A 15,850-nucleotide genomic window follows, 5' to 3' on the forward strand; every position below is an offset into this window, starting at 1 on the left:
ATAATTTTTTATTTTATTTTTTAAATCCCTCTTAACTCGAACAAATTTCACTTTTATTCTCTTTGTCCTTTGATTTCTTACTTCTGATTTGAAATCCTAACACTTTTCTTTTTACTAATACAACCTTTTCTTCTTGTCTTTTCTCTGCTTTTCTCAACCTTGTTTTCCTTGTCCTTTTCTCTTTTTTTTTACCTTCTCTTTGGGTCTATACTGTCTCTGACCTCCTGCATCATCTGGGATGTTATAGCACGCAACCCCCTTGAGAACCCTGTGCCTTATTTAACCCCACAAGGCCCAGAGGAACCATGTGAGGTCACAAGGAGCTCCAGCATGGGATACCTCTGTAAGTGAGGTCCAAGCTACTGAAAGCAGCATAGTTGGAACATACTGCCATAGAAAACTATGTAGATTCCCAAATGTGAAACACAGCTGAGCCCTACTTTAGTCCACTGCATTAAAACGCTGGATGTGTGTTTATTCAGGACTAGAAACTGAAGCAAAAAATAGAATGTACTTAACTAAATATTTATTTGGCAACAGAAAGCTAAAATGTTGAAGACTTTGTCAGTCACAATGGATGAGCAAATGAACGGTATCAAACTCAGTTCCAAAGTTCACATTCTAAATCATTTGCCAATAGTTGCCTAAGTGTGTTTCTGCTGACGCATAAGCAACGGACCTAAGACGACCATGTATCCCAGCTCTCCTCTCTCTCTCTCTCTCTCGAGTCTGAATGAATGATCATCTGGCATTAGTCCTAAAGCTTAAGCCTTGCTACATTTAGCTAGGTCCTGAGGTTTCTGGCTCTCTCCATGTACTTTCCTGGCACCTTTCTTTTCTGGGACTCATCTTCCACCTTGGTCAAAAATGTCTCATTTGAATCTCTTCAGTCTTACCTGGTCCTAACACTGTCTTACCTCTCTGTAGGTAGCCCAACTACTGCCCATCGAAACCTCACCTCCAACAGCCTGAGTGACTTCTCTGACAAACCAGAGAAGGATCAGGTATATGTTTGTGTCTCTGTGTATTATTGCATTGGGATGATATGCAAGCTATTATGCAACCTAATCACAGCTACTTAGGGTGTACAATCACTACTAGCAGCACTATGCAGGGTCATGTGTTGAGGCTGTGTGTATGCATCAGCTTGTGAGCCTCACATACTGATAGATAAGACCCCTGTCTCTCTCTCTCTCTCTCTCTCTGCTCTCTGTCTCTTCTCTGTCTCTCTCTTCTCTCTCTCTCTCTCTGCTCTATGCAACAAAAGCTCACTGTCTCTCGCCTTTTGTTGAGTTTCTGTCAACTGCACACGCAGTTTCTCTCACTGTCACTCACTGACAAATGGCCGAGTAGCCAACTATAATTTGGCAGTGTGGTTTAAATATATGTGAAGTAGATAAAAGATCACAGAACAAGTTAAACTGTAACACATTTACACAATTACACACCAGCAACAGTTAATGAAACTGTAGGTTTGTCAAAATGTTCTGGCCTTTGACATAACACCAATACTCTAGTTAATCATCACCCTGCAAGTTAGCTGTTTCTTTCTTCCGCAACTCGTGTGTGTATTTTTTTGCATGTCAGTTTAGTGTTAGACTGTAGATGCAATTTAAAATACTGTAGTAAAGTGTGTTTTAATAGGTGGCATGAAGTCAAGCTGCTGTTCAGCATATAATTCTAGGAAAGGGCGGGTACAACCTGTTCTTATGTGCTTATAGACACTATAAAAACATGACGTTCAGTCTCTACCAGCCATATTTTAATCACATTTTAATCACCACATTTATTTAAAATGTCATATGTATCATTGATCATACTTATTGTGACTGAGAAAGGAAGTAAGATTTTGTGTGTGTGATCTCCTTCTCATGCCTACATTGTTACAGTGCAGCCTGACATTCACCTTATCTTTTCCTTTTCTGCTCTCTCTGTGCTAACAGCTGAAGAATAAGTTCATGAAAAAGTTGCCCCGTGATGCAGAGGCATCAAATGTGCTGGTTGGAGAGGTAGACTTCCTGGAAACTCCCTTTGTAGCGTTTGTTCGTCTGCAGCAGGCTGTCATGCTGGGGGCTCTAACAGAGGTCCCAGTGCCCACGAGGTAGAGCACAGTCGCATCATTCAGTAAAAAATAATTGCCATCACTTAAGATGAAGTGTCAGATTTTATTGATGTCATGATATTGAAAGGTTGCTGTAACATCTCACTTTCTTGTTGTTCCTTAGATTTCTCTTTGTCCTGCTGGGCCCCAAAGGGAAAGCAAAGTCCTATCATGAAATAGGAAGAGCCATTGCCACCTTGATGTCCGATGAGGTACTTTATTACTCTGTTTACTTTCACTGTTTTTACCATTCGCTCCTCAGACTGTGCAGAGAGACTGGTCTGTTTTTTATGCAAGATGGCTATCCTCGTGTGCCATAATTTGTGTTTTACAACAACCATTAATGAGCTTTGTTTAATTAGTTTTGAACTGTAAAGCAACAGGACTTGTACAGAACACTAAATTGATCCTCACTGCTCTACAAAGACATCTCATTCTCTTTAAGCTCCTTTCGGACTAATTAAGCCCTGAGTGGTCTTGAACCTGAGGTAATGGCATCTTGAGAGTGAGATTTTGGAAGTTGCTAGCCTTAAGGATACAGATTCACATCTCTCCACTCAGTCTGAAGACAGTGAATGAATAACTAATTAACTACGTTATATAATACTGTACTGTATAAGAAATGTGCCAGAGATTAAAAAATAAAACCTTAATAAACAAGACTAGTAGAAAGCTATGGCATCAGAATTTTTAAAGTTCAATCCCCCATTTCCTAATTTCTCAGTATTTATAAGGTCCAGTTGCACTGAATTGCTGTCCACCTACACCTCCTACTTGTCCTCTTGCCAAATCTCTCAGCTCTCTGGGTATTGCTGTATTAATCATCACAGCAGTTTGCCTGCTCAGGCCTGCTGGCAATGACCAACTTATAGCTTAATTGTTAAGTTGTTGTTGGAGTTGTGGAAGACAAATTTGTTTTGGCGTCAGCAGAATGTGTGCAATAGAATAAAGGCATATAAAATTAGTTTTTTAGTCCTTTCAGCTCTGTCTACTTTGTGTCTGTGGTGTGGTAATTCTCCTGATTCAACCTGTTTGTGTTGTCAGGAATGTTAACAGACAGATCATAACGTTCTTAGCCCTGAGAGCAAATTCCCACAGGCCTCAACTCTTCCCCCATATCTCATATGTCACCATAGTGTTTTTCCAGGATTTCCTCAGGTTAAACTTTAACCTCTCAGCTCCCATGACAGCTGTGTCACAGGTTCATCAGTTAATTACTCATTATTTGTTTACCTTGTGAAGGAGTTTAGAAAATTCTTTGACGTTGTCAATATTATAGAGCTGAGGTTGGTTGCAATAATTAGATTTTGATCACATGCTACACATTGTGTTCAGTGAGCCAATAAAGTTGCACATTTTGTGCTTTTTCTCTCGAGCCCTGTATACATAATTTAGGGTGGTTATGTTTGTTTGCTGGCAGGTATTCCACGATATTGCCTATAAAGCGAAAGACAGGCAGGACCTGCTGGCTGGTATCGAGGAGTTCCTGGATGAGGTCATCGTCCTGCCACCCGGAGAATGGGACCCTGACATCAGGATAGAGCCACCAAAGTCTCTGCCCTCCTCAGACAAGAGGTCTGCTCTAATCCACAATCTATTACAAATCTCTCTGGAGTGTAATATGAACATATATTTTTGACACCATGACAAAATCCCTTTCCTACATCACCGCATTATTTTGCTTAATAGCGACTACAAATTACAATTATTAGATTATGTTACATTTTGTTAATACTGCTGTTTAGGATATATCAAATGCTATTGTAACAGTTACATACATGGAGAATAAAGTCAGAGAACGAAAACGAATTTCAGTTTTCAGCAATATTTAAATAATGTTTGCTAACATGAGCTACCGGTTCTACCAGACCAAGTAAGGCTGTAGCAGCAAAAACCCTCAGTCTATTGAATTGCATTTTATTGTTTATGAATTTCATTTATTTAATCTCTCAAAAGTTACATAAACATCTTGTTAATCTTGCTAATGTTTAAGTCTAATGTGAGCAATAACTAAATACAAAAGGTTGCAGTCAGATTGAAAATGTTGATTGAGCATAGTTGCTCTATATGTAGTATAAAAATATATATTTGCACAACATATTTGATTTGAACCCTTGGAATCTTTGACGGTTTTGACAGTTTGTGGATTTGTCTTTTTGTTTTTGTTTTTTTTCAAAGGAAGAACATGTATTCCGGAGTAGAGGCGCCTCAGATGAACGGTGACACTCCCCATGATGCGGGACATGGAGGGGGAGGAGGACACCAGGTCGGAGAGGAGCTTCAGCGCACTAGAAAGTAATTAGGATTTCACTTCCTTATAGGAAAGGCTGTAAAAGTTCTGTCTAAATAAGCATTTCTGTTTTTGTTTTAAAAAACAAAACAAACAAAAAAACATAGTAGTTTATCACTGCCATGATCTTTATACTATTAGGTGGCACTGATTTCCATTATAAAGCTGATTTAAGGCAGTTCATGAAATGAAGCAGTGATGCACCTACTAATTCGAATGGTTCTGTCTTAAAGGTTTTGTGGAGGTCTTTTTCTGGATATCAAGCGGAAGCTGCCATTTTTTGCCAGTGACTTCTATGACGCACTACATATCCAGTCTCTGTCCACCATCTTGTTCATCTATCTGGGCACCGTCACCAATGCGATCACGTTTGGAGGCTTACTTGGTGACGCCACAGACAACATGCAGGTAAACCTCCCCGGTTTTATTGTGGTATTTGGTTTTACTTTTCTGTGGAGATATTGTGGGAAAGCTCCATACTGCTGTTGTAGACAGCTGACTAGACAAAACAGGTCTTCTGTTAACCTTGAACCGTCTTGTTTTGTGGTACAACTGCTGACAAAGTTACGCGGTGTGGTTCAATATTACATGTCCCATAATGCAACTAGATAGATATCATAGTTATTTTTTTTTTTTAACTTTAAAAAGCTTCCTCCAGAGCTACAGAAGATAATATAGAATTGATTTCACTGAGTGGTCATAAATGTTCCCGTTTGAGACCAAAAATACAATGTACTAAATTAAAATGTAGCAGCTTTATAGCATGTTGTTTCATTATTTCCAGATCGATTCTGATTAATGATAGATGCTAAATAGGCTGTGTTTTGCTCTCTGACTCTGAGCATTTATTTTGGTCTCAGTGTGAAAGGAACTAGATTAAATATCTGATAAGTACTGGTAAATTGGCTCTAATGCTATGTCCGTGCATAGCTACCGTTTACCTAATGTTTCAGTATGAACAACTGTGTAGCATGTCTCTATATTTATTAATTTCCTCTTTTTTATTTTTTTCACTCACATTACTTTTTTTTTTTTTTATGTAACCAAAATCAGAATATGATGTTTGAAATTGTCACTTCTATCATAGCTCTCTGTGTTAAGTCACAAACTAATGAACAACAAAAAGAGTTCACTTCAGCTCATAAGCCATGCTAATTTGGAGCTCAAAGGCTCATACTGCATCCATCTGTTGTACCTGCTGTTGACAGGACACCATGTGGAAGAGTTCATACAATTGTGTTATAGTAGCATACATTTCTGCAGCCATCCTGGTGCCCCTGACAGCTCAGTGTATATGGTTGTCCAGTCACTACATTACTTGGCTTTGGCTTCTTTCCTGGCAAAGAGCTGCATCCTAACAGACCTGCAGAGCACCAGCCTCAGGGATTTGCCCAGGCTGTAAATAACCACAGATCCAGATTACTCAGCCACTGTAGCCTCGTCATGGCTGTGTTTTGAGTGACGCCTCCTGCCCCGTTCCCCACCCTTATCCACTCTGAGTGCAGCGGAGGGAATCCCTGCACTCACCTGACCTTTCTCATTGCACGTCTCAGAATTACAGCCCAGTTGTCAATTACTTATCTATCTACTGTATGTATGTAGCATTAAGCTTGTAAAATACACAGTCTGAACAATTGGCATGACTGGAAATTACACAGGCCTGTCCTGAAAGGCCTGCTTTGCAGCTGTGTGATGTGTACAGGGAAAACAAAGCTTCCAGCTGAATAAGCAGAATTATAATATTGTTTCGAGGCTCAGAAATGGTTGTGGAAATATATTATAAAATATTCCTTCATACTGATGAAAGAATGTGTCTCTTAAACAATTTCTTCTCGAGGTCATGATGCTCAACATATGAATGCCTCTTCGCCTCTGTATATTTTCTAAGGCCTAACATGCTCCATGAGCTGTGTGTAAAGTCTGTATGTGTTTTTTTTCCATGTTGCAGGGAGTGTTGGAAAGTTTCCTGGGTACGGCACTGACAGGCACAGTGTTCTGCCTGCTGGCTGGTCAGCCCCTGACTATTCTCAGCAGCACAGGCCCGGTGCTTGTCTTTGAAAGACTCCTCTTCAACTTCAGCAAGTGAGTATAGTTACTGATCTAACTCCAATTTAGTAGTATTAGCGAGGGTGAAACAGAGTTCAAAAACGGTAGGCAGTAGCCTGGGAGATATTTATAGATTTGTTGTCAATGCCCAAAGGACTGATGTTGTTTGTGTGTTAACAGAACTGCTATCCTTGTGCCTCCTATAAATAAATGCACAAGGAATACAGATAATTCACATTTACAGTAGGCTGGCAACTTTGCTTAAAGGTTTGTTTATTTTAACAGTATCTGACAGGAACCTTTTGTGCTTCCCGTAAATCTCTTGGCAGGTACACTTGCCAGCTGAATGTTAATTTCCCATGTGTTTTTGTTGTCAGCCTCACGTCCTGATTGATTAAGGAACGAGACCAATGCCACATCCTTGTATAGAACCAGATGTAGTTGTGTATTGAAGTGCATTCAACAAAGGACGAGAAAATGCATTCTATGACATTTTGAAATGCACATCCATTTAAGTATTTATCCATCAATACGCACAGTCCACCTGTTTGCCTCTGGGAAAGTGGTTATTGTGCAGATTTAACATGTCATTTCACAACACCTGATAGTTATTAAAGGTTGTTCTCTCTCCTCCTTCCACTGTACTCCTTTCCTCTCCCAGAGAGAGTCTTCTAGCATTACCAAACACCAAGCTGATTATGTTCCATTATTAATTATTCACTCTCATTTAATTTTACAGTGTGAGTGAAGAATGTGGTCGCGTCTGTGTTCTCCAAATGTTTCCATGCCTCAAGTCAACGGTTTGCCGAGTCAGTGGCAACTGTTGGGGTGTCTACAGCTGTTGTATACGTGCATGTTTTCCATATAGAGCAAAGCCCTGCCGTGTTTCACAGCTTCAGAATTAATATTGTTTTGTTTTGAAGGGCTCCACAGCATAACTAATATTTACAAAGCATTAAAACTTCATGGAGTTCAGGTTAGACAGGAGTGTGAAAGTACATTGTGAATTCTTGGAGGGATTATAATTGCTTTAAAAAATAATATATGGAGGTTTAGGAATACACACAATGCACACAACTCACCTCCGTGCCAAATCCGTCCTCCTCCCCAGAGACAACGGGTTTGACTACCTAGAGTTCCGGCTGTGGATCGGCCTGTGGTCAGCTATATTCTGTCTGGTGCTGGTCGCCACAGATGCCAGCTTCCTGGTGCAGTACTTCACGCGTTTCACCGAGGAAGGCTTCTCTGCGCTCATCAGCTTCATCTTCATCTATGATGCGTTCAAAAAGATGATAAAGCTGGGCCACTACAACCCGATCAACTCGGATTACGATTCCAATCTCGTCACTCAGTACGAGTGCCATTGCATGCCGGGTAGGTAGTCTTCACCTTTGCTGCAGACGATTCGGAGAAATCACATAAAGATAGATGATGTGTGGTTTCACTGTATCCAGTAACATAGGCAGTGTCTGATATCACCACTCTACCATCTATTGCCTTAAAACTCCTCATTGTTTATTGTTTATGGGGCGCCATCAGTATCTCAATATCACCAGTGATACCAGACAGTGAAAGTTGAACAGTCGTATTTGGTATTGTCCCATTTGGCAGTGATATTACCATTGTATGTTAAACAAAGCTTTCAACTTACTTTTGACGTGTTTACAGTGGAGATAACAAATGATACTAATATGTCGGCCTGGAGATACCACTGTTTACCTTCTCAACAGCCCTATCGGTTTCTCTGTGTGTGAGTGACATGGCAGGATTGTTAAGGACAGAAATGTTGACACAGATCAAAAGTGGCAAGTGTGATACTGAAAAGTAATAAAAGTATTTTGGTGATTAGATATCATTGTTTCTCTTTACAGGCAACTCATCAGAACTCATTGATGTCTCTGCCTGGACAAACAGTACAGATCTGGTATGTAGTGTCCTTGTTTTTGTGACATTTAGTAGCACAGATTCAGAATTTAAAAACTGTAGTGTAATTTGTTGTTTTTCACCAAATATTGTTTACGATTGCTTAAATGAATCTCTTTGTCCTTGTCTCTCCAGCCAGCAAACGCCACCTGGGCGTCCCTAACCAGGAAGCAGTGTCTGAAGTACGGAGGGAAGCTGGTCGGAGAGACATGTGGCTTTGTGCCTGACATCACCCTGATGTCCTTCATCCTGTTCTTTGGGACTTACACCTGCTCCATGGCTCTGAAGCAGTTCAAGACAAGTCGCTTCTTCCCCACCACAGTGAGTGTTAGCACCCATCAATGGTGTGTTTTTTCCATTTTCCTACGCTAATGCCAGAAGCCGTAAGCATCAAGTAAAACTGCTACTGTAACATTACTGATGTTTGTGGTTTTCACCAAACCATTAACTGGCAAATCTCAGTTTAATCACCAAGGTCAAGTGTCAATAAGAGTCTTTGTGGGGAGGTCAGAGTCACCACAGTTATTGGGGAACTGGAATGTCTGAACCAAATGTCAACCAATTCCATTCTTTTGCTTTTAAATAGTTTGCTTTGTCTCTTTCGTCAGCCTCTGGTCTGGTTTAAAACCACAATTATTAACATGTATTAGTCACCAGTTGGTGAACAACTGTATTTACTTGCTACAAATGACAGATATAATTGCACTCACTGCACTTAGCTGTAGTTAAAGCTCTTAGCAAAGTAATATCCGCCAGGGTTTATCTGCAAATATGTAGTTTAACAGGGTGTAAGTCTCATAGAAAATTGTCACTGGAGCCAGTTGTTCATACTGCCACAGGCTAAAAAAAATAATAATTAAACCTTAGGTAAATGTTTCCTCTTCTAGGTGAGGAAGCTCATCAGTGACTTTGCGATCATCCTGACCATTTTTGTCTTCTGCGGCGTGGACGCCTTCGTCGGTGTGAACACTCCAAAGCTCATAGTGCCAAGTGAATTCAAGGTACATACCCCACACATGGACAAAGTTCTTTAAATAGAAAATCAATGTGCTTTCACATTACCCTGTCATTGTGTTAAGAATCATTGCACTGGATTGTTTTTAGCTGACAACAACCAGCCAGGTGAAACTACACTGATAATGATCCATGTTTCTGCTAGAAAGCTAACATTCTTTAAAATCCCAGTATAGTGCTTTCTTTGTGGTTTATAAAGTAAGTAATACACATAACCTGAAACTAAGGCACACTCAGTCTTGGAGATTGTTGAGCTCAAATGTTTCTCAGCTGGCGTTGGGGACCCCCTGTCCTTGACATAGAGGAAGGGAATGATGGGGTAGAGGAGCGGGTACCTGCCTCAAATAACAACTTGATAATAGGTGATGTGAGAACACAGAGGATCTTATAGTTGCAAGTACAGAGCTACCTTTGTTTGACCACAGGGTCTTAATTCAGTTCAATTTAAGACTCTGTTCAGTGTTAAGACTTTCTGAAAGTGTAGAGCAGCCACTTCACATCAGCTATTTTTTTCTGTTCCATTGATGTTATCTATGTCTGTATAAATAAGATGATATTTTGTCTAGCCCACAAGTCCACTGAGGGGCTGGTTTATTCCTCCATTTGGAGGAAACCCCTGGTGGGTGTACCTGGCAGCCGCACTCCCCGCTCTGCTGGTCACCATTCTGATATTTATGGACCAGCAGATCACTGCTGTGATTGTCAACAGGAAAGAGCATAAACTCAAGGTTGGTGCTCCGCCTCAATGTTTTAAAATGAATTAAACAATAAAACTAGTGAAAATAAAGGGATGTAGCCAGGATTTGGAATTGACTAGCCACCCAAAAAAGCAATATTTTCTTATTGCTGTGTTTGAAATGGTGGAGAATTTCTGGTGGGGAAAAATGTAAAATCCCTTTGTTTAATTAACTTAAAACAGTCAAATGTAATTTATGCTGTATTATATTTGTAGATAATTGTAGAATGTAAATATTAAATACAATATATTTTTAATTAAACGCCCTAATTTTAGACAATACTGAGATTGCTTAGTTAGTATAGATTTAGTATTAAGATGCATTCTTATACTGTATTTCAGTCTCTCCTTCCGTGGTTTAATTCCTGACAAACTCATTATTCTGCTCTCTTTCCTCGTGTCTCCTCTCAGAAAGGGGCAGGCTATCACTTGGATCTGTTCTGGGTAGCTATCCTCATGATTATCTGCTCTTTCATGGGCCTGCCGTGGTACGTGGCTGCCACCGTCATCTCCATCGCCCACATTGACTCTCTGAAAATGGAGACCCAGACCTCAGCCCCCGGGGAGCAGCCCAAATTCCTGGGTGTTAGGTGAGTTAACAGCTGCTGGACACAGTGTTGACATCAGAATTAAATTGTTTCTTACATGACAGTCCAAAGCAAAACATTATTTTCCTTTCTTTAGTTTGGATTCCCAGATGTAAATTAATCTCTTAACAAAGTTTATGGGAGCACGGGTCGTAATGTTTCATACCAAAAGTGTACATACACATAACAGAAACAATGTAATCTAATTTTTAACCATAACTTGTCTGTTGAAAGTGAAGTTCGCTCCTTTTTTAAAGCCCCATTTTGTGTGTTTACAGCTGTTACAAATTAAGCCTGGGAACCAGAGACATTCTTATATAAAATCAAGCTTACAGTGTTATTGTAGATGCAATATTGTCTTAGGTGAATTTTATTCTATGGATTAAACTATCATTATAGAAACGTGGAACAAACTGTTTGTATTGCCGTTCATGCTGTGTGAGGCTTATTGATTCATTTTGTATTTTTCCACCAATCCAGGGAACAAAGAGTCACCGGTATCTTTGTTTTCCTCCTGACTGGACTCTCCGTCTTCATGGCCCCTATCCTCAAGGTAGTGCTCAAACTTCTAATTCTTCTGTGGAAACATGGATTACTGTCCGCCTCTTTTAGGACAAACTCCTGTCACCCCTCTTAAATTCAAAATAATTTCAAATCTTTTATTCATCCGATTAGGGACTCCCATAGTTGAAGTAATGCAATGTGAAAAAATAAGCATGTTCATCAGGGCTTAAGCTCCGATTGCAGCTGAGGTCCTTCTTGAGTTTCCATTCCCACATTAAGCTGCCAAACCAAAATGTGAAGTCAGAGAGGAGATTGTTAGAGCTGGTACTCCCTCTTGTGGACATTTTAAATACTGTCCTTCTGGTCCTGTGGATACATTTTACTTTCCAGACCAGCTTGTCATCCAGTATACTATACAGTGTACTATAGTATATTACACTATAAATATATACTGGTAAAGATGCCAAAATGATTTGTATAAATGATGAATAAGGCTGTTTTCAAATATCTTTTCATATACTTCTGGCTTGAATATTGCTTCTGTATTATGATAGCCATGGAACATTAAAGCAGTGGGGGAAAAAAATCCACTACAGTCTGCTGAGCTAGTGCAAAAATATGCCAATACTGAGCAGCAGTACCCAACCTGCACCGATGGCAGCCGAGTGACTGGGCAAACTGATGTGCCTACTAAAAGAACATTCTTAGAAAAGCTGCTTGTGGACTATTTTTAGCAGTAATACCAAAAATAAGTATTCTCATTACCTGTATGAAGAGAACTCTAAAATCCTTTAAATGTTTCATTTTTTAGAATGTATTGAACCTAAATGTTACTACAGCCAGTCACATATTGCCTTAGTAACTTTTCCTGTGCTCTGTGTCCTTCAGTTCATTCCCATGCCTGTGCTTTACGGTGTGTTCCTCTACATGGGTGTGGCATCACTCAATGGTGTCCAGGTGAGTTTGACCTGTTGATTACATTTTACTCATTACTAAATAATTACATTACTTTCAAAAAATTACATAACAGCAAACATAAGTGCAATACGTGTTACTTTACTTTTGTGTCATTACTTTATTTAGCCCAGCTTCGTCAAAGGTGCCTTTAAACTCTAAACCCTCCTCATCTATTTAACACGTGCCGAAATAGAAAAGACATTGTTGTTCAGCCTACAGTTAGGAAGTATTTACTGACTGTCAGCAGCTAATGTTGGCTTGGCCCCAGTGACGGCAGCACTCGTGTTCACACAACCTCCAGCCTCAACAGCGTAGGCTTATCATTTAAATGCAAGCAAAGCTGCTGGAGGCTAGCCAGAAGCTATACAATTATTAAGTAGAGCTACTGGTGGCTTGTTAGCAGTTAAGACAGAACATTTAAATAAGACTTTTGGTAGAGGATGAATACCTCCCACACTTAAACGGACAAAACTGATATTGAACCTCTCTTAAACTGCTGTAAATGTTCGAACTAATGGAGCTTTACTGCGTATATTAACTGTAGTTAGTACTACATTTTAAACTGCAATCCCCTACACTACAAATTTTTTGTAAAGGTAACTATGTTACTGCAAACATGTCAGCGCCTAGCACTGCATACAGCTTTAAAACAGTTTGTACTCAATTGGCCTGCAGTAACAACTAATAAACTAAAGAGATAATGAGCTCATATGACATACAAGATGTCTGCAGCATCTTGCAGATTCTACACAAACATTTGCAGCATGTCCTTTCTTTTGACCTGACTGACTTGTTTGCCCATTTGCTCGTGTCAGTTCATGGACCGCCTGCAGCTGCTCCTGATGCCAGCCAAGCACCAGCCGGACCTGATCTACCTGCGACACGTCCCCCAGAGACGCATCCACCTCTTCACCTTCATCCAGGTCCTGTGTTTGGCCCTCCTCTGGATCCTCAAGTCTACTGTGGCTGCCATCATCTTTCCTGTCATGGTGAGAAATGGCTGCAATCACCACAGCTGATCACAAACACACAGTGCTCAGTCTGGGCGTGAAAGCTAATCACACTATCTCTTTGTCTGCAGATCTTGGCACTGGTTGCTGTTCGTAAGGCGATGGACTACGTGTTCTCCCAACATGACCTCAGCTACCTGGATGATGTCATCCCAGAGAAAGACAAGAAGAAGAAAGAGGATGAGAAGAAAAAGAAAAACAAAAAAAAGGGAAGCATCGACAGTGAAATTGAATTTGTAAGTAGTTCAACCTACGTATTTGAATATCCTGTATTTGTAGATTAAGTAGGCCTGTACCAAAAATCCATTGTTATGTGATTCGTCTACAGCCTCCTGTAGATCCTTAACGTCCATTGTGTTAATGTTCTCCCTCCCTCATCCCACAGTCTGACTTCCCCTACCATGAAAATGTCCCCACTATAAAAATCTCTATGGATATGATGGAGCAGGAGCCCATGTTGGGGGATAAATCTTTGGATAGTGAGTACTAGCCAGGGTTTGCTTTGCCATAGCTTTCAAGTACTGCTTGAACTTTGCTTCTAAATGCGTCATGCTCATGTTTTCACATACTAGTCCTCCTGCATGCACTAACAAATGTAATGCTTAAAGGACCACTATGCTTTTCTGGCGACGCTTTAACACTCTAACCCGCCAGCTCAAACTCTTCTGTCAGAATTATAACCCTTTTCTTTGCTCGCGTTCTTTTCTTTTCTTTTCTGCTGGTCCGTATCTCCAGTGTTTTGTGAAGTATGTTCTTAAGTGTTTTTCTTTTCTTTTCTCGCAGGAGATAAATCCCAGAATTTCCTTAACACGCATTCGCCGTGCTGAACGCTACTTCGACTCTTCCACGGTGGCTGAGTAAGTGAGTACCAGCTGGCCTTCGCATCACAATTTTTCTGAAGTAATTGTAAACTGTGTGATTTTGAGTTCATACAACACCATATTTATATTGCTCTATCTCTTCTTCTTTCAGTCTTGACAAAAGTTCTTACACGAAAGGTTTGCCTCAGATTCGAATAGGCGGGAACTCTGAGGAGAACGGTTTCTTCTGGAGGAAGAGCTCTGAAACAGATCTGTGAATAAATTATCCAAAGATCCAGCAGAACCAGCACAACATAGCAAACAGACCCATCCTCTTTTGTACTATAGTACCGCTTTGTAGCGGTATTTTTAATATTCCTCATGTGAGGATTTAAATCAGAATGGCTGGAAGTATTTATCTTAAAATTGAAACACTTTGGTGGTACTGATTTTTATTAAGGGCTACGTTTGAGCATTCTTCATCTGCTTGGGTTCTTGCAGAAAACAAAAAGGCTACTTCAAGATCATCCGTATGCAGTTTTAATGGGACATTAATATCTTATCTTATTGATGTGTATGCTAATAATTTATAATAAGCGTCCAGCTAAAGATGTTTTATCATAAAACATGTTCAGGATAAAGTAGGTTCGGTAGATTGGAGACAACAGATTGCTTCATAGCATCCACACCAACTTTTATTTCACTTTGTACATATCAGGAGTTATTTTTAATGATTGTTTCCAAAGAACCAGCCTGTCTTCTGGTAGTACTGTTTTTATATGGTAGGTTGTTTTTCTGTTGTAGAGTTTGAGTCATGACTACTGGAATCTTAGGTTAAAACTTAGTGGAGGTACTGAATTTGGAGGCGAGCACAGGGGGATACGCATCCTCTTTAACCTGTAGTGAACAAAAGGGCTACAAAAAGTCATCTGTCATGAGCAGACATTGACTTTGTATTTATGGGCATATTCATTATTTATCAAGCACCCATCTAAGGCTGCATATTAATGAAACACATCCAGCAGATACTGTAAGAATGCCATGTGTGTCTCAGTATGGTAAGAAGTAAATGGTTCAGCGACATACAGACTTGAACTTCTCTTTTTGTTTCCTAATCTTTCCTTTTTTTCCCCCCTTTTTCTATATTTATTATATTTAAACTCTTGGCAAAATAATTCTTTCTTAAGTATGACTTTACCATTTAACTTTCCCCATTTGTCCAAATTTGAGGATATTCTTTCTGTGGTCTGTATCCACTCGATGGTCTTTTCCCTGTTTTAGGGAGATGTAGATGTATTATTATACCTGTTTTTAGCTCTACCTCTTATTTTCCTGTAGGTGCCAGGCATTATATTTTAAAAAAACATCTGTCGTGCAATTCTTTGAGATCAAACACTGATTTATTTTTTTCAACTGGCACTGCATAGGATCTCTGAATCTTAACTTGGACTTCCTTTTTTCTCTGTGACACTTAAGATATTGTATTTTTGTTTTTTCTTGTTTGTCAATATGAAATAACTATGTACGATTTTGCAGTGTTTTAAAGGGTAATTCCATCAAAATTATATTTTACTTTTTAACAGCAAAAAAAAAAAATGTTTTTAACTATCTCTACAGATACAGGGAAAATAAACCTAAAATTGCATTATCTGATAAGAACATCAGTAAAACATTTTTTTTTTTATGTTTCGTATACCAAAGTCGGAGGAAAAAGTTACAGCCTGTCCTTTTTTACCATCTGAACCAATGCAGTTTAATGTTCTCACACAGTTAACTGTGAACTCAACCCTAAAAACCTATTTGAGTTGATTTTCCTTTTAAAATGTGATCCTATTTAAAAGCTGTTAATGTGATAAAATGTCCATCTTTTTTTTTTTTTTTT

General features: G+C 39.5%; 1 protein-coding gene across 3 annotated transcripts in view; it reads left to right on the top strand.

Annotated features, from left to right (window-relative positions):
- The window catches only part of LOC118332627 (electrogenic sodium bicarbonate cotransporter 1-like), a 29,089-nt gene extending 13,245 nt beyond the window's left edge, over positions 1–15,844 (top strand). The window contains exons 7-27 of one of the 3 annotated variants that reach the window (XM_035668015.1): positions 243–343; positions 928–1,004; positions 1,944–2,101; positions 2,226–2,313; positions 3,522–3,676; positions 4,280–4,396; positions 4,625–4,799; positions 6,340–6,473; positions 7,549–7,811; positions 8,309–8,361; positions 8,496–8,681; positions 9,248–9,361; positions 9,941–10,102; positions 10,522–10,700; positions 11,178–11,250; positions 12,090–12,158; positions 12,974–13,147; positions 13,240–13,404; positions 13,554–13,647; positions 13,952–14,029; positions 14,141–15,844. In XM_035668015.1, coding sequence (XP_035523908.1) covers positions 243–343; positions 928–1,004; positions 1,944–2,101; positions 2,226–2,313; positions 3,522–3,676; positions 4,280–4,396; positions 4,625–4,799; positions 6,340–6,473; positions 7,549–7,811; positions 8,309–8,361; positions 8,496–8,681; positions 9,248–9,361; positions 9,941–10,102; positions 10,522–10,700; positions 11,178–11,250; positions 12,090–12,158; positions 12,974–13,147; positions 13,240–13,404; positions 13,554–13,647; positions 13,952–13,995 — 2,581 coding nt within the window. In that variant the 3' untranslated portion in view covers positions 13,996–14,029; positions 14,141–15,844. Of the gene's footprint in view, positions 1–242; positions 344–587; positions 593–927; positions 1,005–1,943; positions 2,102–2,225; positions 2,314–3,521; positions 3,677–4,279; positions 4,397–4,624; positions 4,800–6,339; positions 6,474–7,548; positions 7,812–8,308; positions 8,362–8,495; positions 8,682–9,247; positions 9,362–9,940; positions 10,103–10,521; positions 10,701–11,177; positions 11,251–12,089; positions 12,159–12,973; positions 13,148–13,239; positions 13,405–13,553; positions 13,648–13,951; positions 14,030–14,140 lie in introns of all 3 variants that reach the window. The other 2 variants (XM_035668013.1, XM_035668014.1) reach the window with 2 other exon arrangements.
- Positions 15,845–15,850: the final 6 nt, after the last annotated feature.

This window comes from Morone saxatilis, unplaced genomic scaffold, assembly GCF_004916995.1.
Source record: "Morone saxatilis isolate NCDOM2014 unplaced genomic scaffold, NCSU_SB_2.0 Contig21, whole genome shotgun sequence".
NCBI lineage: Eukaryota > Metazoa > Chordata > Actinopteri > Moronidae > Morone > Morone saxatilis.